General features: G+C 36.7%; 4 protein-coding genes across 8 annotated transcripts in view; 3 read left to right on the top strand and 1 right to left on the bottom strand.

The window, feature by feature from the left end:
• LOC148304337 (uncharacterized) overlaps positions 1-7,767 on the top strand; it is a 101,343-nt gene extending 93,576 nt beyond the window's left edge. For 2 of the 3 annotated variants that reach the window (XM_088268480.1, XM_088268479.1), the window contains exon 12: positions 7,350-7,766. In XM_088268480.1, coding sequence (XP_088124606.1) covers positions 7,350-7,463 — 114 coding nt within the window. In that variant the 3' untranslated portion in view covers positions 7,464-7,766. Of the gene's footprint in view, positions 1-7,349 lie in introns of all 3 variants that reach the window. The other variant, XM_088268481.1, reaches the window with a different exon arrangement.
• Positions 1-25,333, bottom strand: part of LOC148304335 (uncharacterized) — a 33,642-nt gene that overhangs the window by 3,801 nt on the left and 4,508 nt on the right. For all 3 annotated transcript variants that reach the window (XM_088268467.1, XM_088268469.1, XM_088268468.1), the window contains 8 exons: positions 24,032-24,208; positions 21,944-22,051; positions 20,839-20,950; positions 19,574-19,658; positions 18,847-18,961; positions 18,263-18,334; positions 2,466-2,652; positions 1,491-1,805 (listed from right to left, as the gene is read on the bottom strand). In XM_088268467.1, the coding sequence (XP_088124593.1) occupies positions 1,491-1,805; positions 2,466-2,652; positions 18,263-18,334; positions 18,847-18,961; positions 19,574-19,658; positions 20,839-20,950; positions 21,944-22,051; positions 24,032-24,208 (1,171 nt within the window). The remainder of the gene's footprint in view (positions 1-1,490; positions 1,806-2,465; positions 2,653-18,262; positions 18,335-18,846; positions 18,962-19,573; positions 19,659-20,838; positions 20,951-21,943; positions 22,052-24,031; positions 24,209-25,333) is intronic.
• Positions 4,222-6,997, top strand: LOC148304338 (uncharacterized). Its single transcript, XM_088268496.1, has 2 exons — positions 4,222-4,502; positions 6,740-6,997. Exons 1-2 carry the CDS (start codon positions 4,301-4,303, stop codon positions 6,940-6,942), a joined length of 405 nt encoding a protein of 134 aa, XP_088124622.1. The 5' UTR covers positions 4,222-4,300; the 3' UTR covers positions 6,943-6,997.
• mei-218 (meiotic 218) lies at positions 11,062-17,634 on the top strand. Its single transcript, XM_088268495.1, has 7 exons — positions 11,062-11,362; positions 12,922-13,019; positions 13,641-13,798; positions 14,590-14,719; positions 15,810-16,039; positions 16,763-16,956; positions 17,529-17,634. The coding sequence occupies exons 1-7, from the start codon at positions 11,195-11,197 to the stop codon at positions 17,589-17,591; spliced, it is 1,041 nt and encodes a 346-aa protein (XP_088124621.1). The 5' UTR covers positions 11,062-11,194; the 3' UTR covers positions 17,592-17,634.

Genomic DNA, 25,333 nt, shown 5'->3' with positions numbered 1-25,333 from the left:
TTATAGTCATAAGTCGGTTTCTACCCCCGACAGCAGCTATGTCGTCACATTACATAAATTAGAAAAACATCACTTCTGGTGTAATTCTTCATTATGTCCACTTTCTATCTGATTATTATACTATTATTTTATCTATCTGTCCATACTCAAGCATGTATTAATGTAAATATATGTGTGTATGTATGTGTATGTGTGTGTCTGTGTATGTAATACCTTATAATATGTTTTATGTAATATTTGATGTGAATTATTATGCACATAAAAGAACAAAAAAATGAGTAAATTGCAATGTCACATTGCAAGGCCACATTACGAGGTCACATTGCAAGGCCACATTACAAGGTCACATTGCAAGGCCACATTACTAGGTCACAATGCAAGGTCCCATTAATTGTATTTATTTATTTAAACTTTATGTACAGAAAAGAGATATGTATTATTGAAATGAATGAATTGAAATATGTATCTTATTGCTGTAATATCTTACCAACTAACCAAAGCATCGTAAGGTCACATTGAAAGGACACATTACAAGGATACATTACAAGACCACATTGCAAGCCACATTGCAAGGCCACATTACCTTTGCTGTTGCGGGGCCGATGGCGTGGAATGCTCTTCCAATGGTTAGAAATAGTGAGAGTGAGATGATCTTTATAAAAAAACTAAAAACACATTTGTTTGCTAAATCATTTCCACCATAATATTTTCCCCAATTCATTCACACTGAAGCGCCTTTGAGGTAGTATTTTACAAAAATGGCGCTATATAATCCTGAAATTATCCGGAACATTGGTCTGTATGTTCCCGATAGTTACCTAAGACAGCGTCGACATAGATCGTTTCACATTCCTATACACAGGACCAACCTGCCGATGGTTATGCCTGTAGGAAGAGCTACCGCTATGTTGAACAATATAACATTGGATATTGATCTGTTCCACGTGTCTGAAGGAGTTTTCCGAAGCGGGATTCTTCTACACCTTTAGCAATAGTTCTTGCATATATTTTATTTTAATGTATACAATTTAAATTTTTTAAAGTTTGTAATGTATATTTTAATTGAAATAAATATGTTGAATTGAAATTGAATTGAATTGAAATAAGTTATTTACAACATTTTGAGTGTGTCCGAATTATAAGCTTAAATAATAAAAATGAAAATGGTATTTTCTGGCGTTTCTCATGTGTGTGATTATAATCCAGGATTCGGACCTCACATACTAATATAAGAGTTTCTGCTTAGTAAAAAGCTTCTTTACATCTCACCAATAGATGTCTCTAGTGAAGTTCTAGTGATTCAAGAACAAGGTTTCTAAATTGGTTCATATATATAGAACTTCCAAGAATTTGAGTAGTGTGGTTGTCAATAATGGGTAGAATTGGTGAATGTTACACGTGTGTTAAGTGATCACTTAAACTTCTTCATCTTTGATGAGATGTCAAAAAATAATATGAAATAAGTTATCCAAATTTATTATTATTATTACCTGTCCGCAGAGCGTGCAGAGGTGCTGGGGGGCGATGCGCGGCACGTCCTCGTCGCGGTGCACGGTGGCCAGGTGCTTGTTGAGGCTTTGCGAGGAGCGGTAGCCGAGCGAGCACACGAAGCAGGCGTAGGGCTTGCCGGCGAGGTCGTGGCGGGCGCAGTGCGCGGCCAGGCGCGCGGCCGTAGGGCAGCCGCGGTGGCACGTGTCGCAGCGGAACTGCCCGCTGTGCACGGCCGCGTGGCGCGCCAGCTCCGCGGCCGTGGAGCGCGTCGCCGGGCACACTGTGCAGCTGAACCGCTTCTTGTTCTCGTGATGCTGCCAAACAGAGAGATTACACAAGTTAATCTCACATTATATATCAAATTTTAACATATTTTGGACGCGTGTCTTTTACGCCTGCGGACCGCTGGTGACGGGATTTGATAATTATGTCCATTTATTATTTAAGTTATACTTGGTAAAGACCACTAATTCTTAAAATCTATTGTAACACGTGTTTCGATGCATTCAGCATAATTTTCAAACATGGTGGATGCGAAATGCATCAAATATGTTTTTTTAATTAATTTTATTTATTTTTTGCAAAGCGTTAAAAGTTGAGTGATACATGCCACAAAAAACTGGTATTTTTTTATTATGCTGTAAATGAAAACTTTTTGATGATCACTCATACTCAAATCAAGATCAAAATACCAAAAGTAAATGTGTCCCTTCTGTGCAGGCTGAGGATCGGACATACGGTACTAGCATTCCATCTCAAAAAATTAATATCTTAACTGGTTATGTATATTTGTACACATTGGCGTGCACAGAGAATTAATTAAGGTAGGCAGTAGAGGTAGGTTGTAAGGTAAGTTAGGTACTACTTAACAAGATAGGGTAGGTACTGGTTGTGTTTTTATATGTCACGCGGGTAAGTTATGATAGGTACTGGCTTTTTGCCTATATGGAATGCACGCCCCTGATTGTACATACCTTTATATGTGTATTGAGGCGCGCTTGAGTGTGAAACTTCTTGGGACAGTGGTGACACTGCAGGTGGCGCGGCCCGACCTGATGCATGTTCAACTGGTGTCTGTTGACGGAAGAAGAAGTCGTGAAGCGCATCCCGCATGTGTTGCAAGAAAACGGTTTCAGTCCGAGATGGGTGCCGATGTGGTATCTGAAATGCAAAGGATACTATTGGAATACACAGTCAAATGCAAGACATCGTTAGATGGGGAACACAGCATAGAAGAAATGGTATGCGCGAAGAATGGAACCATCCAGACTCCCCCACATTGCAGTGCATGCTTGACCCCAAGGTAGACGAATCCCGGGCAGACCACCAAAGAGTTAGATTGACAGCTGAGAATCAACATCTCAAGAGGCTAATCCATCTTAAAAACAGGCCACAAGACCTACTCTAAGCAGAAGAAAAAGAAGACTATTGAAATACAAAGAATTCTTTCTTTATACGTTAAGTAGTTTACATGCATGTACTTTATTTATTGATTTGGCGTTTAATTTGTAGAACTCCATTTTAATTTTTGTATTAATTTTTAAATCAAACACAGATTTTTTGAATCTACTAAGTTGTATTTTATTAACAAAAACACACAAATGGCATTCGTTTGAAAATGCCATAACTAGGCGAAACAATTGTCGCAATATTAATTTTTTATGTGTTTTTGTTAGTAAAATACAACTTAGTAGACTCAAAAAATCTGTGTATGATTTAAAAATTAATACATAAATGTATGTACTTTGTTCGTGCCTAGCCTAGAGAAAATATCCATGAAAGAGCATGTATTGAGGCATCCTTCAGATGGAAAATTGTATCACATTGTTTTCGGTAACCGCTTAAAAGATCCTTTTACATACTGTTGGTAGAGAGCGGGAGACACTTATAGGAGTCCTATTTGCTTACTTTTGAGAGACGCCAAAAAACATTGTGTAGATCGATGTTGGGTTTGCGATTACTTGTGATTAGTATACGACCCTAAATTCAGGGTAGGGATTGATGAAAAAAATCACCCGACACTAATGTGGTATTCAGATTATAATACTGTAAATAACACATCAAAGAAAACCGAAAATATACCTGTTTTGGTCAAAAGAACTTTGATTATTATGCAGTAAAGTTGTACAACCTGCTTCCATTATCTATAAATTCATTAAATAATGAAACTAAGTATAAAAAACATTCAAAAATGTATAGTTGAAGTGGGTAGATCTGAAATAGATTGCGTCATGTCAATAACCTTTTTTTTTCATACAGTTTTATGAATAAGTATTTTAAAATGTACCCTCAAACAAGACAATTATTATGTAAAACTGCTTGTAATTAGTGCAGTGCCGTATATACCATTAATTTTAAATAACCAATAGACGTACATAAGTAATAAATGACAATAAAACAATACAATATTATTTTAAATTACAAGAAGAAAACATATTTTTTCCTATTTGTCAGTTTTCATTTATCATGAAAAATTATATTAAATCTTATTAAAAAGTAGGTAGGTACCTATTAAAAAGAAGGTAAGTACCCACCTTTATTATTCAATAGCCTTGAAAGAATCATTCCTTTTATAAAACATTCAAATTCTATGGAACCTAACAAAGCGCTAACTATCTCTTTCTGTCTCACATAAGTAAACACGAGGAAGAGTGAGATAGATATTTATGATTAGTTGTTTTGTGAAAAAAAACAACACTCGAAAAGTGTGAATTGGAGGGAAAAGAAAATCATCAGTCAAATTTGAATTGTGTTGAAAAAAGTTTACTTATTTTAGTTGATGGTTTTGTTCTAAGTTATTGAAGATAAAATGCAGAAACTGCCATTTGATAATGACACAGCTCTTTTACTGCGATGTGAAATGATCAAATATTTAGATGTTTGTGGTTACATGGAGAAATTGGAGAAAGAAATTGAGAAATATGTGAGAGTTTTGAAAACAAAAGGAAACAGATTTCCACCATTTAACTTTCTTATATGTTTAGATTACATTGATCTCTTAGACAAATCAGGTAATGTTATTTTAAATACATAAGTAATTATAATTTTGAAGTAGTATCTATATGGGTACATGATTGAGATAGGTATTAAAAAAGATCCGCTTGTAATATTACCAGTGCAAGATGTGCAATTCCGAATACCCTAGCCATTGTTATTTTTCTCTCTTATAGTTATAAAAAATTCCTCCTCTATTTGACTGCCTTCTATACAACTATAGCTGACTGCTAAATTTTATTTGCTACTATTGGAAATTTCATCTTTTTAAAATATGTTTAAAAGCTATGTACATTAAAATTCATATATAAATTTGGCATTTTATTTGTAGAACTCCATTTTAATTTATATATTAAATGTTAAAATCAAACACTGATTTTTTTAAATTCTACTGAATTGTATTTTATTTTTAAAAAACACATAAATATAATTTTTAAGACAATTGTTTTGTCTTGTTATGGCATTTTTAACAATAAAATACAATTCAGTAGACTCCAAAAAAAATCAGGGTTTGATTTTAACATTTAATATATAAATTTAAATTAATAATTTTATATATGTATATATATATATATATATATATATATATATATATATATATATATATATATATATATATATATATATATATATATATATATATATATATATATATATATATATATATATATATATATATATATATATATATATATATATATATATATATATATATATATATATATATATATATATATATATATATATATATATATATATATATATATATATATATATATATATATATATATATATATATATATATATATATATATATATATATATATATATATATATATATATATATATATATATATATATATATATATATATATATATATATATATATATATATATATATATATATATATATATATATAAATTTAAATAAACATAAATTACAAAAGATGATACTAAGGACGGTGAAAGAAAAAGGGAGTTTAGGGAAGGAGGTAGAGGGAGGAGGTTTGATGGACAGTTAGGAATCTAATGATAGATAATAATGTCTCAGACGTTTTTTAAAAGTTAGAGAAGGTGCATTTATGTAAATTGTGGGGTAATATATCCAAAATAATAAAAGATTTTTGTTGGTTTGAATTCTACATTTAACTATGTATATTTTAATATGTGACGCGTTTCGTATTCTTAGGACATTATCAAACACTGACCTCAGTGTTTGATAATGTCCTAAGAAGACGAAACGCGTCACATATTAAGATATACATAAATAAATGCAGAATTCAATCCAACAAAAACCTTGTTTTATTTTGGATATATTACCCAACAGTACTTGAACATTAAAAAAAACATAAATTACAAATTGACATTTATACAAACATAAATTATAAATTGATGATAATGAAGAAGGCAAAGGAAAAAGGGAGTTTAGGGAAGGAGGTAGAGGGAGGAGGTTTGATGGACAGCTAGGATTCTAATGATAGATAGTAATGTCTCAGACGTTTCTTAAAAGTGATTAGAGAAGGTGCATTTGTTTACGCGGAGCTAATTCATTCCATAGTCTGGCCGCTTGGACAGAGAAGGAATTACTAAAGAATGATGTGTATTTATGTTAATTTGAAGTAAATATTCTCATTTTCACTTCTCACAATGTCAAAGGAAGAAGGGAGTTTAGGAAAGGAGGTAGAGGGAGGAGGTTTGATGGACAGTTAGGATTCTAATGATAGATAGTAATGTCTCAGACGTTTCTTAAAAGTGATTAGAGAAGGTGCATTTGTTTACGCGGAGCTAATTCATTCCATAGTCTGGCCGCTTGGACAGAGAAGGAATTACTAAAGAATGATGTGTATTTATGTTAATTTGAAGTAAATATTCTCATTTTCACTTCTCACAATGTCAAAGGAAGAAGGGAGTTTAGGGAAGGAGGTAGAGGGAGGAGGTTTGATGGACAGTTAGGATTCTAATGATAGATAGTAATGTCTCAGACGTTTCTTAAAAGTGATTAGAGAAGGTGCATTTGTTTACGCGGAGCTAATTCATTCCATAGTCTGGCCGCTTGGACAGAGAAGGAATTACTAAAGAATGATGTGTATTTATGTTAATTTGAAGTAAATATTCTCATTTTCACTTCTCACAATGTCAAAGGAAGAAGGGAGTTTAGGGAAGGAGGTAGAGGGAGGAGGTTTGATGGACAGTTAGGATTCTAATGATAGATAGTAATGTTATTAGAGAAGGAGCATTTATGTGCATGATTCAGACGTGCTGGCGTCGTGGATGTCACGCGAGCCGAGAACCACGCACGAGATACTCCGCAACGTGATTCACCTGTGCGTGGCCACCCGCGCCTCCGTCCAGCCCGGACAAATCCACGCGCAAGTACGGTGCGATGGCACGCAGGCGCTACGCAAATACACCGGGATGATACTGCAAGGGGTGGGGCCTATTAGGAGTTATATGTAAGTCTTCTTCTTCTTCTTTTTCTAGATCCTAAGGATCTGTTTGTGCCTCCGCTTGTAGCTCTTGGTATGTTGACTCCCAGCTGTCTTTCCACCTTTTCGGAGGTCTGCCTGGGGGTCTGCGTCCTTCAGGGTTGCCTTGGAGGGCGATACGTGGAAGTCTGTCATCTGACATTCTGTTTACATGATCATTCCAGTATCGCCTTTGTTGTCGTCCCCACCTCACGATATCTCCGTCTTACACATGCTCCGGATGTCAGTATTTCTTACTCGGTCTCGCAATGTGTTTCCGGTTATGGATCGGAGACTCTACATCTCGGAGGTTCCAAGTGGAGATTTTGTTCTAGAAGTATCTGCTCTTGCCTCAATCCCATAAGTGGCTAATTCCTTCTTTCCATGTTCGCTCCCTAGGTGGAGCATATGGCCAACACGAATCGTCTCCAAGTCACTCTGTCACGCGCCATCTCCTTGGCTTCCTCCCAGGTCAGTCCGGCGTCTCGAAGTTCCGCTGAGTATAGTCGGTGAATGGTCGTCAGTGGCCTTCCGGGGCGCCGGAATCCTCGGGGTTGGAAGAAGAGACATGAGGGGTTGATGCCCTCAGGTGCCATTCTAAGGACATGTCCCAACCATGTCCACCTTCTTCTCTTCAGGACTTCCAGTATGAGGGGCTGTTGAGTTCTTCTCCTCACATCGTCATTCCTGACGAAGTCATACCACTTTATACCCAGTATTCGCCTCAGGCACCTATTTTCAAAACTTGCTAGTTTCTTGCTTTGAGCTTTGGCGAGGTGCCACGACTCACATCCGTACAGCAACACTGTAAGGATGCAGGCGTTAAAGAGACGACACTTGGTTTTTGTCAAGTAAAGCAGTGAGAAGTGGCTAATTACGAGTTATTATTACCGATACCCGACCCCGTAATACCAATAAGTCTAAGAGAACAATCTTCACCTGTTCCACATTCATGCATCTCTTCATACAAACCCTCCGATTATTCCGACTCCTGACCTGACCACGCCCAAGTGTTTGAAACACTTGATCATGCTAAGATTTTGAACAAACATATACATTGGTATTTATATAGATCAATTTTTTCCAGAAATCAGTCAGCGTGGAGGTGCTTAGAGGAATGTGAGAACACATGTGTTGTACTTCCGTGGAATCCAAAAAAGGGTAGGTAAAGAGGATGGAATGACGGGTAATCGTGAAGTGGAGTTTTTAAGTGGTATTCCACAAAGTGAACGATGAATCATAAAGAGAGTATAATTAAAATGAAACTTTGCTTTAAAATCACTATAAATATTTTATTATAACTAAATTATAATGTCTACCGGTTTCGAAGCTAACCGCTTCTTTATCAAGACTGATTAATACTAAAACACTATCTACTAAACAATATTCAAAATATTTTGACGGTTAGGGAACGAAGCTTAGGTAGATGTCGAGTGGCTTTATTTTTTTGTTGATTGGCAGTCACAGTCAAAAGGGATCAGGGATGATGAGTGATTGGAAACATATGTAATAACGGACTTTTAGCAAAATCATTTACTTGTGTATTTATTCCTTGTAAATTATTATTAATTGCATTTTTAATTTCTAATATTTCTAATATTTAATTTATTTAAATACAAAAGATGATAATAAGGAGGGCGAAGGAAAAAGGGAGTTTAGGGAAGGAGGTAGAGGGAAGAGGTTTGATGGACAGTTAGGAATCTAATGATAGATAGTAATGTCTCAGACGTTTCTTAAAAGTTATTAGAGAAGGTGCATTTATGATCATTTAAAAAGTTTGACATTATAATTTTACAAGATAAAAGAGTTCATACTTTTGTGGAAGCCTGGGTGTAACAGGCATCAATAGTAAGGTAGAGGAAAGGCAATCGAGATGGTATGGGCACATAGGACGCAGAGAACCTGAACATATTGTGAACCAGGCGATCGCCATGGATCTTCCTCAAAAGACATCTAGAGGAAGACCAAAGAACTCTCGGTTGCTGCAGAAAGATAACATGATTCACAGGCATGGCCTAGGTGACGCTGTCCACGATAGAAGGACCTAAAACCTGAGGATGAGGAGACCTGATCCAAACAGTCTACAAAGACGATAAGTTGGGATGGAGCTAGAATGAAGAAGAAGATTATTAATAATATGTTTCATTGTAATTTCAAAATGAACAGGCGCCGTGGCGTAGTTGGGTAGACGCTCAACTGTAAAACTGGTGTCGCGGGTTCGATTCCCACCTATTGCAAAATTGATTCAAGATTTATTTGCATTTTTAAATTGATTTTACTTAGTAAATGGTGGAATTTACTAAGGAAAACTTAATTGAAAAATTGTTGGATTTTACCACTAAGTGACTGCCGAATCAATTAATGAAAAGATTTATTTTCAATTGGTCTGGGTGTTCGTGATGTATTTTTCACATTTACCTTCCCAATCCTTACTATCCTACCTGCAGACAAGCCTCTTAAAGTAGGGACTTTGCGGCTTATTCTTTTTTTTTAAGAAAACAGAAGGATTTGAGAATAGCGAATGTATTTTTGTTATAAATACAATATAGTTTACGGTTTTTTAGCACCAAGATGCACGGAATGCAACTCCACGATGATTGAAATGCAGTCGGGGCGGGATCACGGCTGCATTGTGACGGCGGCATTCCTGGCTCCGGAGGCATTGTCGCCCAAAAATAACACTAACACAACATTATCATTTACAAAAGACATCTTAATAAGTGGTAAGCTGAGTTAAATACTGAGGGTCGGGCGGCAGACTGCCAGAGTGTAATTAGGGTCCTTTTCCATACTGTTGGTAGAGAGCGGGAGACGCTTGCGAGCGTTCTATTTGCTTACTTTAGGTAGAGCGCGAGAGACGCCTGCAAACATTGTACAGATGGGAATTGGGTGTTGCGGCTACTTGTGATTAGTATACTGAGGGTCGGGCGGCAGACTGCCAGAGTATAATTAGGGTCCTTTTCCATACTGTTGGTAGAGAGCGGGAGACGCTTGCGAGCGTTCTATTTGCTTACTTTAGGTAGAGCGCGAGAGACGCCTGCAAACATTGTACAGATGGGAATTGGGTGTTGCGGCTACTTGTGATTAGTATACTGAGGGTCGGGCGGCAGACTGCCAGAGTATAATTAGGGTCCTTTTCCATACTGTTGGTAGAGAGCGGGAGACGCTTGCGAGCGTTCTATTTGCTTACTTTAGGTAGAGCGCGAGAGACGCCTGCAAACATTGTACAGATGGGAATTGGGTGTTGCGGCTACTTGTGATTAGTATACTGAGGGTCGGGCGGCAGACTGCCAGAGTATAGTTAGGGTCCTTTTCCATACTGTTGGTAGAGAGCGGGACACGCTTGCGAGCGTTCCATATGCTTGCTTTAGGTAGAGCGCGAGAGACGCCTGCAAACATTGTACAGATGGGAATTGGGTGTTGCGGCTACTTGTGATTAGTATACTGAGGGTCGGGCGGCAGACTGCCAGAGTATAATTAGGGTCCTTTTCCATACTGTTGGTAGAGAGCGGGAGACGCTTGCGAGCGTTCTATTTGCTTACTTTAGGTAGAACGCGAGAGACGCCTGCAAACATTGTACAGATGGGAATTGGGTGTTGCGGCTACTTGTGATTAGTATACTGAGGGTCGGGCGGCAGACTGCCAGAGTATAGTTAGGGTCCTTTTCCATACTGTTGGTAGAGAGCGGGACACGCTTGCGAGCGTTCCATATGCTTGCTTTAGGTAGAGCGCGAGAGACGCCTGCAAACATTGTACAGATGGGAATTGGGTGTTGCGGCTACTTGTGATTAGTATACTGAGGGTCGGGCGGCAGACTGCCAGAGTATAGTTAGGGTCCTTTTCCATACTGTTGGTAGAGAGCGGGACACGCTTGCGAGCGTTCCATATGCTTGCTTTAGGTAGAGCGCGAGAGACGCCTGCAAACATTGTACAGATGGGAATTGGGTGTTGCGGCTACTTGTGATTAGTATACTGAGGGTCGGGTGGCAGACTGCCAGAGTATAGTTAGGGTAGGGGTTGATGAACAAAACTACCTGACAACAATGTGTTAATTGTGATGTGTGCTTTGCTGGGAGGCGTTTTCTTGTTCTATATTATTCAAACACACTAAAAGCAGTTTCGATAGACAATTGAACAAACCATTTTCAGACGAACTAATAGAACTGCTGGAGTTGGGAAAGAGTTACAATGTGACCGTGACTCTGTCAAATCTCAAGCATTACGCTTGGAATTTAGAACCCTACATGAGAGCTCCGTCGTACTCGCATCCCCTTTGCCGAGCACGCTGGAGACACGATCATCCGTGGCTGGCGTGTGTCGGCGCGTGTTGGGCCATCAGCAGAAACACGTGTCCGCGTGGCTCGTTCACGCACCTATGCATGGGGCTGATACTGAGCCTAGCTAGCATACAGGTAAGCTAAATTTATATATGTATGTATGTTTTTTTTTAGTACCTTGCTTACTATGTACGTCCGCCTCTGTAGTGTAATGGTCAGCATGCTCGGCTATCGTACTGGACGTGACGGGTTCGTATCCCAGGGGGGGTTTAATAAATAAAAGTCTTTTTTTCCCTCTAATATTTATCCAATATTACCCTGGACTTGTACCTGAAGCGAAGGGCCGATCACCTTTTATGTGTTAACGATCAAAATAACATTGCGTTTATATGATGCGTCTATCGGGTGCAGATAAGGATTCAAAGAGAAGACAACATTTTGGGATTTTGGTAATGGAAGAATGCAAGGCTGAGATAAGCAACATTGATAAAATTAAGAAAGGTGTGTTGAGATGGTTTGGGCGTGCGAATCGAATGAGTGAAGAAAGAACAGTAAAACAAACTTACGAGGCGAATGTAGTTAGAAATAGGAGCAGAGGAAAACTTGGCACGATCAGGTATTTCAAATATATGGGGAAGGGTAGGTTAGGAGTCGGAATACGTATGAGGAGATGCTTGAATGCTGAAGACGTGAAGATTGTTTGAATAGACAGATTGGTGTGGTGTTCTGATGTATCCCATTTTCACTATTTTTTCTTCTTCTCCGTCTTAATCCTCATTGCTGAGGGTTGTGACCCTTGCAGAAGCAATGACTCTTCTCCAGTTATCCCTTGACTGCGCTGCACGTAGCGCTCCAACCACTGAGGTGCCTGCTGCTGCCTTAATTTGATCGGTCCATCGTGTGGGGGATCTTCCTCTCCCTCTCTTTCCCTCCAGGCTACCGATCACAACTAGGCGTTCCAGGCTATCCTCGTTGCCACGCGCAACGTGTCCAAAGAACTGGAGAATCCGTCGGGTACAGATATTGGCCAGAGACAAGCCATCCAAGCGTAGTTCCTGGCGAATGGACTCATTGGTGCGTCTAGCTGTCCATGGAATTCGGAGCATGCGCCTCCAACACCACATTTCGAAGGCATCAATTTTTCTCCTTTCTGCTGCTTTTATAGTCCATGTTTCAGCAGCATAGAGAAAAATGGAGTGGACCAAGCTCCTGACAAGCTTCATCTTGGTGTAGTTACTCACACCCCGGTCTTTCCAAATTTTGTCTAGCTTAGACATGGCACTTTTGGCGATGGCGATACGACGTCTAATCTCTCCTTCACAAGTTCCTTCATTGCTGATTTGAGATCCAAGGAACTGGAACTCGTTTATTATCTCTAAACCTTCCAGTGAGTTCCCGAGATCACCAAACTTCTTAGATCGATCTATGATCATGATCTTGGTCTTGCTTTGGTTAATCTCTAGTCCCAGTGCCTTGCTCTCAATCTCTACTCGTTTAAGGAGATCTACCATCTCTTTTGGGTCTTTGGCCAGAAGTGTTGTGTCGTCCGCATATCGTATATTGGACAGCTTTACGCCACCAATGGACACTCCTCCATTCCATTCGTAGAGAGCCCTGCGCATGATGTATTACGCACTATTTTTTACACATTGTTAAATTAAACCAATTTTTTTTTTAATCCCTATATTTTTCAGGAATCTGATGATTCTTCACCCTTGCAAGTCCTGGCGGTCGGTTCTGATGTTGAGTTTACAAATCATATAATGGATAAAGTGTCACAATTCGCCAAAAGGTACATATCGCTCACTCCTTTCAACAACGTCATATACCAAAAATCGTCAATTTTCAGTTGTGCATGTTTTCGGAATGCCCAGAAAATGTACTATATCCCAGCAAAAGCGGCATAATTTTAACTTAATATTTACCCGCTACAGGGCAAAACAAAAAGTGTTGTTTTTGCATTTTGAAGAGAAGGTATTGTTTAATTATTTTTTTTAATATCCTAAATATTTTTCAAATGGAGAAAAAACCTTCAGATTTTACCTAAAAAGATCTGTTGCACAGTAAAAAGTTTAATAAGTGGCTTGATATTTATTTTTAATACATTTTATTATATTCTTAAACTTTAAAAACGACCTCCTGAAAAATCAAGTTTTTTGATATATGACGTTGTTGAAAGGAGTGAGCGATATATAAACTTATTTTAACTTTTGATTTATTTTTATTCTGACCCTCCTGGGGATTGAACCGAGGACCTCCAGCACATAGGTCAAACGCGCTGACCACTACACTACAGAGGCGGACAGACACCATTGATACCACACACTATTTCTCAGTATGTGCACATGTGCAATGCACTACTTATCCACACAAACTGCATTCAACACATTGTTTTCGATAAACGCTTTTGCAGGGTCAGTTATGGGAGAGCGGGATCTCTGCTGTGCGGGGAGGCGGGCAAGGACGGGTCCCGGGAGGCGGGCTGCATGCTGCTGGCCCGGGACGGGGTCTGCCTGATGGGCAACTACGACACGCACTACAATACTCACAGAGGAGCGGCCTTGCAATCCGGTAATTATGACTATTATTTAGGATATAAACATATGAACCGAAGGAGAAAAAACACATTAAATATAGGATGTTTTTTTAGAAATATCATCAAACCATCATCCGCACCCGGTGGTGCATAGGGCACTGTATGATATAAATACAGTGTTAACCGGATCCACGCGGCTCGCATAACCGTATGTGTTTTCACAAAACATGCCCCATACGCGGCTGACATAAGCGTATGTGTTTTTACTTTGCTCCAAATTTCAAACCTCAGTTCAACTTGGAGGGATTTTTTCATGGTGTGGAACTTTGGATAAAATAATACGTCAATCCTTGGCCTTATGACATCTGTTGAAATATCTGACTAATAATTTGTAACATCACAAGGATAAATAAAAGAACAGATCCCTGATCTCTTGCAGTCGGTAATTAGTCCACGCCATAATCATGCCCTATATCTGTCTCACTCTCGACGCTACGCATCGCCAGTGGGTAAGAGTGACACACGATGCGTGTTTTGATTTATTTATGTAACGATCTTATTTGTTTATACTACGATATATTTCAAGAATAATGTGACACAAGTGTATTATCAAGTACCAAAAAGGCACAATGAATCCCATTGAACGTTTTTGTTCAGGAAAGTAAATAGTTTCTTAACTAAATACATGATAAAAGTAATCATTTAAAAAACAGCGAAATACCGCTGGCACGGGCGTCTCTCAGGAACAAAGTTAACGCGGTTAAAAGGTTAAAACACATTGAAACTCATCAGTTAAAGAATCAATTAAACCAGATGCCTTTTTCAGCGGTCGCTTCCGGTAACATAGTTCTGGAAGGCCACAAAGGGGGCCGGCTCCCGCTGAGGTGCAGCACCTGGGGCTACTGGGGAGCTCCCGTCAGGCACAGGGAGAAAACGCATCTGCACACTCTGAGCAAGTAAGTGTCAGGCACATTGGTGCCGGAATATTCTTCTTCTCTTCATTGAGGTAGGCCGCTTGGACAGAGAAGGAATTACTGAAGAATGATGTGTGATTTACTTTATGTGCTAACGATCTAGATAACACTGCCTCTATACAATGCAGTGCCCTATGCACCATTGGGTGCGAAAGAGGGTTTGAAGAAGAAGAATATTAATGATTTTTTTTTTTTAAATGGAACTTGTGTATATATATATATATATATATATATATATATATATATATATATATATATATATATATATACACAAGTTCCATATATATTTATATATATATATATATATATATATATATATATATATATATATATATATATATATATATATATATATATATATATATATATATATATATATGCCATGGTCTTGCATCCGTAGATTGAGTAATCCAGTGTCGTAGTGTCGTAGTAGATGAAAACGTCTGTTAGTTTTCGAAACTAGTCATGTGTAATGAAATAAAACTAATTTAGTGGTTATACAAGTGATAACAAGTGACAACATTTTGAGTGTGTCCAAATACTTGTTCACAAAATCCGGATTATTTCCAATTACAGGAGTTATTTTCATATTATTTTTTGACATCTCATCAAAGAAATTATAAGCTTAATAATAAAAATGAAAATGGTATTTTCTGGCGTTTCTCATATGTGTGATTATAATCCAGGATTCGGATCTCACATACTAATATAAGAGTTTCTACTTAATAAAAAGCTTCTTTACATCTCACCAATAGATGTCTCTAGTGAAGTTCTAGTGATTCAAGAATAATGTTTCTAAATTGGTTTATATATATAGAACTTCCAAGAATTTCAGTAGTGTGGTTGTCAATAATGGGTAGAATTGGTGAATGTTACACGTGTGTAAAGTGATCACTTAAACCACCCTATGACGGTCGTCAGCCCTGTAAATGCCCAGACTTCCATATTCTTCTTCATCTTTGATGAGATGTCAAAAAATAATATAAAAAAATTATCAACATGTCATTCCAAGTTAATGCCGAATCAATAAATAATATATAAAATAATGTATTAATTAATTATATTTTTCCAGTCTTTTCGGGATAATTTTCCCGATAAACGAAGACGACACGGACAGCTTATCGGAGTTTGTCCTCCGCCGGGCTATGAACCCGGGGTCTCGTGAGCGCGAGGACGAAGCTCCTACCGCCGCCGATATACGAGAGAGATACCAGGAGATCAGCAAGTGGAAGGTCACCATGGAGCCGAATGCGGAACAGCTGATGAGGGACTACTTTCTGGTACTGCGCAAGGACAGACCGGGTAAAAAAATTAGCTAATTGTCACGCCGATTTTTCGCCGGGGTAGGCAGAGAGAATAGAACACCATGCTACGATGCTACTCTGTCTACATACATAACTAACACGCCCAAATTTATCTAACCCAGCCGGATCTAACAGGGGGAATCAAATCTCCCATATTGCTCACTCCTTTCAACAACGTTAAATATCAAAAAACTTGATTTTTCAGGAGATTGTTTTCAAAGTTTAAAAATATAATACAATGTATTAAAAATGAATATCAAGCCACTTATTGAACTTTTTACTGTGCAACAGATCTTTTTAGGTAAAACCTGAAGGTTTTTTCTCCATTTGAAAAATATTTAGTATATTTACAAAAATAATTAAACAATACATTTTCTTCAAAATGCAAAAACAACACTTTCTGCCCTGTAGCGGGTAAATATTAAGTTAAAAATATGCCGCTTTTGCTGGGATATAGTATATTTTCTTGGCATTCTGAAAACATGCACAACTGAAAATTGTCAATTTTTTTATTTATGACGTTCTTGAAAGGAGTGAGCGATATCAGCACGTTAATTTTTTTGTCTGCTAGCGACGAAACCCGCTCACTGGTCAAATGAAATACACGTGGAAAAAACTATACAGTTGTTATTTAATTATATAAAATGCAGTTCCACCACGAAATACCAGTACAAAACTAAGTACAAAAAATGTTGAAGCTTAGTTTGAAAACTGTTTTTAGATGAAGTGCCCCTGAGAGCGCTGGCAGTCTTCGACAAGCTAGCCAGAGCCAACGCCAGATTCTCCCTGAGGAATGTCGCCATCAAGGAAGATGTGCTGCTGGTAGCATACATCTACCAGAGGAGCCTCACTACCCTGTACGGAGATTCCGGCCTGCCTGAACCAGACCTAAGGCAGATGACGCGTGTGGAAGATGTAAGTTCTGCACTTATAATGCTTATGTGCACTCCTTGCACTAGCATCTCATGTGTTGATCTCTCATGCAGTGATTTAAGTCTTTATCCCATTTGGCACACAGTCTGTGTCAGCTTCGATGGTGTCCAATACACAGGCACGCAGTCTGTGACTCCTTTTTATAATACCCAACACAAAGGCACATCTGTGACCCTTTTTATAATGCTAAATACACAGGCACGCAGTCTGTGACACCATAGATTACACCCAACACACAGGTACACAATCTGTGAGACATTGATAGTGGCCAAAATACAGGCACACAGTCTGTGCCACCTTTGATAATGGTCAAATACACAGTCACACAGTCTGTGACAGTTTTCATAATGCCCAACACACTGGCACACAGTCTGTGTCACTTTTGATAATGTCTAATCCACAGGCACACAGTCTGTGTCACTTTCGATAACGCCTAACACAGACACACACTTTGTGACAGCACAAATCAGTGCAAATTGTAAAATCGACGATCAGTGCAAATGAAAAATTACAATACATATTTTTTTAAAATAATAAATAAATATTTTTTTCAGGTTAACAGGACGATCAACCAAATGGATAAATGGCTTACATCTTACATAAGGGCATACAAATAAATAAATACTCAAAACAAAATAAATTATTGAAGTATCAAGAAAAGCGGTAATAACAGTGGAACCTCTCATAACGAGTAATTCGTATAACGAGTAATTCGTATAACGAGAGATTTGTATAAATAATGATTCGTATAACGAGCAAATCGTATAACTCTAATTCGTATAACGAGTAATTCGTATAACGATTAATTCGTATTTCGAGTATTTCGTATAACGATTAATTCGTATTTCGAGTATTTCGTATAACGAGTGATTCGTATAACGAGTGATTCGTATAACGAGTGATTCGTATTACGAGTGATTTGTATTACGAGTGATTCGTATAACGAATGATTCGTATAACGAGTGATTCGTGTTACGAGTGTATCGTCTAACGAGTGATTCTTATAACGAGTATTTCGTATAACGAGCAACAACAAAAAAGGTGGGGAAATTTACCTCCTCAACGAGCGACATTTCGCATAACGAGTTACATAGAAAGGGCAAGGCCCGTGAGCCGGGACTTCCAGTCAAAACAAAACAAAAAAGTTTCGCTTAACGAGTGAGGAATCAAGGTTTGCCGGCCATCTAGACACAATACATTGGTTTAAGATGCATTTATTTTTATTTAATAAAAAAATATATATAATGAATAAATAATATAATATTAAATACAATAAAAATAAACTTACCTATAATCAGAAACTCTTGCAAATTTCCTGTTGCATTTTTCACATTCATAAGGCAACTCTCCGGTATGAAGTCTGTAATCAAATATAACACATCTATGTAAATAAAAGTGTAAATGTTAGTTTGTTCAAAATCGTAAATCCCCTAAAGTTATTCTCTGCATCAATTTGGACACAATAATAATCACTTGCGGGTTACTGGACCTTAGGGCGGGATAAACGTTAGCCCACAACGGTATTTACTTTTAACTCAGTTTTTTTTAATTTTTTTGCTTTGCAAAAACGCCGTTTTTGTATTGAAAAAGTATGTTTTTCTTCAAAATAAAGATATGGTTTTAAAAAGAAAAGAGTAATTGAAAGGTAAGGAGTTTCAGCTACCATTTTGGAGGTCCCAGGTTCGATTCCCGGGGGAGGGAGAATGATAATAAAATTGGTCATTTTACACTTTTTTTAATACATATTACCCTGGTCCCTGAAGCGCAGGAGTCATCAAATTGCCTTCATGTAAGTAACGATCAAGATAACACTGTGTCAGTATGATGCAGTGCCCTATGCACCGTTGGGTGCAGATAAGGGTTGAATTATACCTATAGTGTTCTTTCAGCTTGAAGGGAGAAATAAAACATCTTTGGCAGAGGTCACACTTCCAGGACTCTTGGTGTAGGTTCATGTGCATCTTGAGGTCACGCTCACGAGTGAACACTGGAAATAAGATGATAATAAAAAATCTGCATTTCTGAGCCAAACAACCATAATTAAATATGCATTTCTAGGCCAAAAAACCCTATTTAAATATGTATTTTTAAAAGACCCTATTTAAATATATATTTTTGGGCCAAATAACCATATTTAAATATTCATTTCTATTTTCAATAAACATTCATAGTTAAAAATGCATTGCTGACCCAAACAACGCTTTTTAAATATGCATTTCTGAACCAAATAACCCTATTTAAATATGCATTTCTGAGCCAAACAACCCTAATTAAATAGTCAAACTTGGTTATAATAGAGAAGATGGTACCGACTAAATTGGCTCATTTTAGCCGTTACTTTTTATTTTGTGTCGGGTTGTGGTCCCGTGGTCAGTGTCCCGGACTCTTAAGTCAGAACGAGTCTCGGTTTGAACCCACTCTACCACAGTTTGATACCTATTACTAATAATGAGCCACTAAGGCTCACAGAAATAGTATGAAATAATATATGTAAATAATAAAAACACAAATAATTCTCTTTTATTTAAAAGTTAAATGAAAATGCCCATTCTTGGGTATCATATAAAGACATAAAGACATTAAAATATATTTTTCTTACATTTTCCGCACAATTCACAGTTGGTTGGTTTTTCTCCCGTGTGCAGACGAATGTGTTCTTCCAGACATGTCGCCGAGGACAACACCTAGAATTTTTTTTTATCAAGAATATGATAATAATAATAATAATAATAGGATGAAGATGATAATGATACACAAAAAATAAATGGATTAAAACGTCGTCAATCGGTTTCGGGCCGTCATATATCAATATAGACGAAGAAGACTATTAAGATGAGAATATGAAAGTATGGGCATTTACAGAGTTTACGACCTGTCATTGGGAAGTGATGATTATTATTATTTTTCATTTTTATATTTAAATAAACAGTACATATTATGAGGCGAATGTTAGAGGGAAAAGAAGCAGACGAAGACCGAGAAAAACATGGCACGATCAGGTACGCCAAATACTTGAAAGTGGTCAGGTTAGGAGTCGTAACAATCGGCGGGTATGTATGAGGAGATGCATGAACGTGGAAGAGGCGAAGAATGTTTGCAAGGACAGAGTGGAGTGGCGCTCTATTCTCTCTGCCTACCTCTGCGGGGAAGCGGCGTGATGGTTAGTTAGTTAGTTAGTTAGTACATATAATAAGAACTCAATCATGGAACATCATAAAATTGGTCATATATGTACGACTTCCAAAATTTGAGTAGTGTCGTTGTCAATCATGATTAGAATGGTGAATTTTACACACGTGTAAAGTGACTGCTTAAACTAGCCTATGACGGGTCGTAAACCCTGTAAATAAATGTGTCGTGTAAATGTGTAATTGTGTCGGCTTGTGGTCCCGTGGTTAGTGTCGCGGACTCTTAAGTCAGAGTTTCTCGGTTCGAATCCACTCTACCACAATTTGATACCTATTTCTAATAATGAGCCGCTTAGGCTCACAGAAATAGTATGACATTGAAATATTTGTGTAAATAATAAAAAACACAAATATTTCTCTTTTAAAAAAAAATTACCCAGTCTTCCATATTTTTCTTCTTCTGCCTCCGTAGTGTAATGGTTAGCACACTCGGCTACCGTTCTGGAGGTCCCGGGTTCGATTCCCAGGGGGGTCAAATAAATATAAGTGATTTTTTACCTCTAATATTTATTCCATATTACCCTGGACTGGTACCAGGCTGATCACCTTTCCTTCATGTGTTAACGATCAAGATAACACTGCGTTTGTATGATGCAGTGCCTTATGCACCATTGGGGTGCGGATAAGGGTTTGATGTTGAGATGTTAAAAAATTAGCCTGTAGTTTAGTGCGTTACCTTGGAACAGATATCGCAGGAAAATGTCCTTTTTTCCGGTTCGAAATGGTACAATTTGATGTGTTTCTTGAGCGAAGCTACTGCCTTGAATGTCTTGTCACACAATTCGCAACTGAAAAGCAAAAAATTATTTTAAACAGTATTGTACAATACATTAAAAACTAATAAAGGAATGCAAAGCTGAGATAAGCATTATGGATAAAATTAAGAAAGGTGTATTTTGAATATTGAAAGCATTAACTTTGTGGATCATTGTAATATGTTATTTGGAAAAAAAAAATGTTTTTTGATCCACTCACTTTTTTATTAAAAACCAGTTTCGGAAACAACCTGTGGAAGCAACCTCTTCAGGGTTTGTTTTATAACTATATTTATATTTATAAGTCTTTTTATTTCTCCAAACAATATATCGCTCACTCCTTTCAAGAACGTCATAAATCAAGATTCGTGAATTTTGAGCTGTGCATGTTTTCGGAATGCCCAGAAAATGTACTATATACCAGCAAGAGCGGCATATTTTTAACTTTATATTTACCCACTACAGGGCAGAAAATGTTGTTTTTGCATTTTGATGAAAAGGTATTGTTTAATTATTTTTTTAAATATACTTAATATTTTTCAAATGGAGAAAAAACCTTCAGGTTTTACCTAAAAAGATCTGTTGCACAGTAAAAAGTTCAATAAGTGGCTTCCTGTTTATTTTTAATACATTGTGATTTCTTTTTAAACTTTAAAAACGTTCTCTCGAAAAATCAAGTTTTTTGATTTATGACGTTCTTGAAAGGAGTGAGCGATATGAAGAAAGGTGTGTTGAGATGCTTTGGACATGTGGTACGAACGAGTGAGGAAAGAACAGTAAAACAAATTGATGAGACAAATGTAGTTTGAAAAAGTAGCTGAGGAAGACCGAGAAAAACTTGACACAATCAGGTATTTCAAACACTTGAAAGCAGTCAGGTTAGGAGTCGGAGTAATCAGCGGGTACATGAATGTGGAAGAAGTGAAGATTGTTTGCCAAGAAAGAGTGGTGTGGCATTCTATTATCTCTGCTCATCGCTGCGGAAAGTGGCATGATGGTTACTGAGTTAGTTAACAAATTGTTTACCTAAAAGGACGCACGATAGTATGGCACTTCAGATGTTCGATAAGATGACTCCGTTTTTTAAATATTTTTAAGCATACAGTGCAGAAGTATGGTCTTTGATGAACTTTTCTGTAAAAAATAAAAATAATACATTGAAAAAACATAATATTTTTACATTATAATTCACAAAATTTACAAAACCTGTCAAAAATAGATACTGTAACAAATAGTTTTAAAAAAAACACCATTCTCAATTTATTAAGTCCCAGTATATGATAATTTGCAAGTTAATTTTCATATAATTTTTTGATATCTCATCAAAGATGAAGAAGAATATGGAAGTCTGGGCATTTACGGGGCTTACGACCGTCATAGGCTGGTTTAAGTGATCACTTTACACACGTGTAACATTCACCAATTCTACCCATTATTGACAACCACACTACTCAAATTCTTGGAAGTTCTATATATATGAACCAATTTAGAAACCTTGTTCATGAATCACTAGAACTTCACTAGGGACATCTATTGGTGAGATGTCTATGACGGTTGTAAGTTTGATGAGATATCAAAAAATAATATGAAAATAACTCCTGTAATTGGAGATAATCCAGATTTTGTGAACAAGTATTTGGACAAACTTAAAATGTTGTAAGTTAATTTTCTTTAAACCCAGGTGACATTTGACAAAATTGAATTTTTTGCTTAAAATACGGTAAAATGATATTTTCCTTCTAAATAAATACATGGTTTTGAAAAGAAAAGAGTTATTGAAAGAAGTTAAAAATGGTAAAAATATTTTTTAGATATATATTCTAAAAAATAAAATCGAATTCCATTACATATGCATTTTCTTCTTCTTCTTCTTCTTAAGGTACTTCTAAAGACCACGCTAGTGCGTTCGTAAAATCATATCTAAACATAAAGGTCCTTTTTATTGTGTACTGTATTTAGAGGACTTACACAAAAACAAAGAGCCATACGTTATTAACCACACTAAAAGCACAAGATCAAAAACTGAAGGCAAAATAAATTTTCCTCGTGTGAGATCTTCGTTTGCCCAAAGACATTCTAATTTTATAGGCCCTAAAATTTATAATATGCTCCCACAAGAAATATTATGTTCAGTTGGAAATAAATTCAAAATGCACACAAAAGAATGGCTCCTAAAAATTGGAAGATCCCAGCTGGAGCACCAAATTAAAGTTTGTGTGTGATTAATCTATGTGTCAGTGTTTTATAATTATATAATCCTATTTTCTAATTTTATAATATTACTCCTTTAGATTTTACTTTTCTTTTAGTTCAACTCTCTATTTGCTTTCATTTTATAATTATTATTTCATATTATTTCAGTCTTACCACTTTTATATTATCATTAAAAATATATAAAGCTGTATTATAAAAAGAATAAGCATACCCTGCCTACCTCAGAACAGGTATCTCCAAATACCTACTGAGGATAGACAGTGTCCAATAAATAAAAAAATAATAATAAATATATGTATATATATAAATATGTATAACTTAAGAACAAAATTATATTAAATAATAAACGCTATTCTGCAGCACTGAACCTGAAAACGCTGTTCTGCAGCACTGAACTGTGAACATCTATAATAGATATCCGAGCGAGTTCCGAAAGTTTCACTACAAAAAATATGCTTTTTTTGTAATAATATTGTAATGTAAAATAATCCAGCACGGGACGAAAAGTTTGACACTCGAAATCGAGCAGCTTAGAGGTTAAACATGTTGCAATTCCAAAATATAATATAAGTCTCACGCTTCGATCGGCTACAACATCCGCAATGGGCAAAGTGATCTTACCAGCTCGCAACCAACGCACTAAATTTTGCGAGCGTGCTTTTGCTGTTGCAGGACCGACGGCGTGGAATGCTCTTCCACCAATGGTTAGAAATAGTGAGAGTGAGATGATCTTTAGAAAAAGACTAAAAACACATTTGTTTGCTAAATCATTTCCATCCTAATATTTTCCCCAATTCATTCACAGTGAAGCGCCCTTGAGGTATTTTTTTTACGAAAATGGCGCTATATAAGTTATCCAAATTTATTATTATTATTATTATTATAGGACACTTCACTTACTTGATATGCGTCTTGAAGGGCCCTTCATTCTTAAACACTTTGTCACATTCCACACATTTCAATTCTGTGTTCGGAGGTACTTCTTGATCAAGTTCTTCCCCTTCCTCTTCCTCTTCTTCTTCCTCGGGCATCACCTCTTTCTTGATTTTCTTAATTGTGAGCTTCTTTACTTTACGACTGTAAATTAAATTATGATTTTAAAGCGATAACGAAATCAACGAAAAAAATTAATATCTTGCAGCACTAAACAATTCAGTGCCTTCTATATATATTTAAACATTCAATGATTTCCTTATAGAGATATTCAGTGCCTCCCAATGCCCGAAATAGAATCAGAAAAAAACATTTTGTATGAATCAAATAGAAGCATTAAACGCCCTCAATACAGGGTCACTCCAATATAAGTTCATTTGAAGCCATCTAAATGCCAAAAATAGCAGCAGTAAATGCCTTCTATAGCGGGCTATAGCCTTCTGAATGCCACAAATAGCAGCTTTGAATGCCTTATAAAGGGGGCTATTTAAAGCTTTGTGAATGTCACAAATAGCAGCTGAAAATGCTTTCTATAGGGGGCTATTTATAGCCTCCTGAATGCCACGAATAGCAGCAGTAAATGCCTTCTACAGAGGGCTATTTGAAGCCTTTTTAATGCAACAAATAGCAGCAGACAATGCTTTCTATAGGGAGCTATTTAAAGCCTTTTAAATGCCACAAATAGCAGCAGTAAATACTTTAATAGAAGGCAATTTAAAAAGCCTTCTATACAAGACCAATTGCATGCCACAAATAGCAGTAGAAAATGCCTTCTATAGGAACTCTTTTGAAACCATCTAAATGGCCCGAATTGGATCACTAATGCGTTTTATATACCATTTAAACCTTTCTTATAAGCCCCAAATAAGAACACTATATGATATATGAATAGGGTTATGCCAAACCCATTTATAGGCCCCAAAAAGGCCTTTTCAAAGCCTTTCAGAAGTCTCAAACATAATTATTCAATGCTATCGATATGCAAACATTTAAAGTCATTAAAATGCCCTCCATACGAATTCTTTATCAATTCTCTATATCTAACAAAGAAGAGGCATTCAAATATTATAATGCTTTAAATTTTTCTATTCAACTAAAAAAACAAACAAATAAACTAATATTGACATCTCATCTGTAGGGTGAATACTCCAGTGTCTGATATAATAAATAATTAACACATTTTGAGTGTGTCTAAATACTTAATCACAAATCTGGATTATTTCCAATTAGGAGTTATTTTTTTACATCTCAAGATAGATGAAGAAGATC

The sequence above is a fragment of the Brachycentrus maculatus genome, unplaced genomic scaffold (assembly GCF_059751285.1).
Source record: "Brachycentrus maculatus isolate JH-2025_06_01 unplaced genomic scaffold, ASM5975128v1 h1tg000324l, whole genome shotgun sequence".
Taxonomy (NCBI): domain Eukaryota; kingdom Metazoa; phylum Arthropoda; class Insecta; order Trichoptera; family Brachycentridae; genus Brachycentrus; species Brachycentrus maculatus.
The sequence above is the reverse complement of the archived record's forward strand: the minus strand, read 5'-3'. Positions and strand labels throughout refer to the sequence as shown.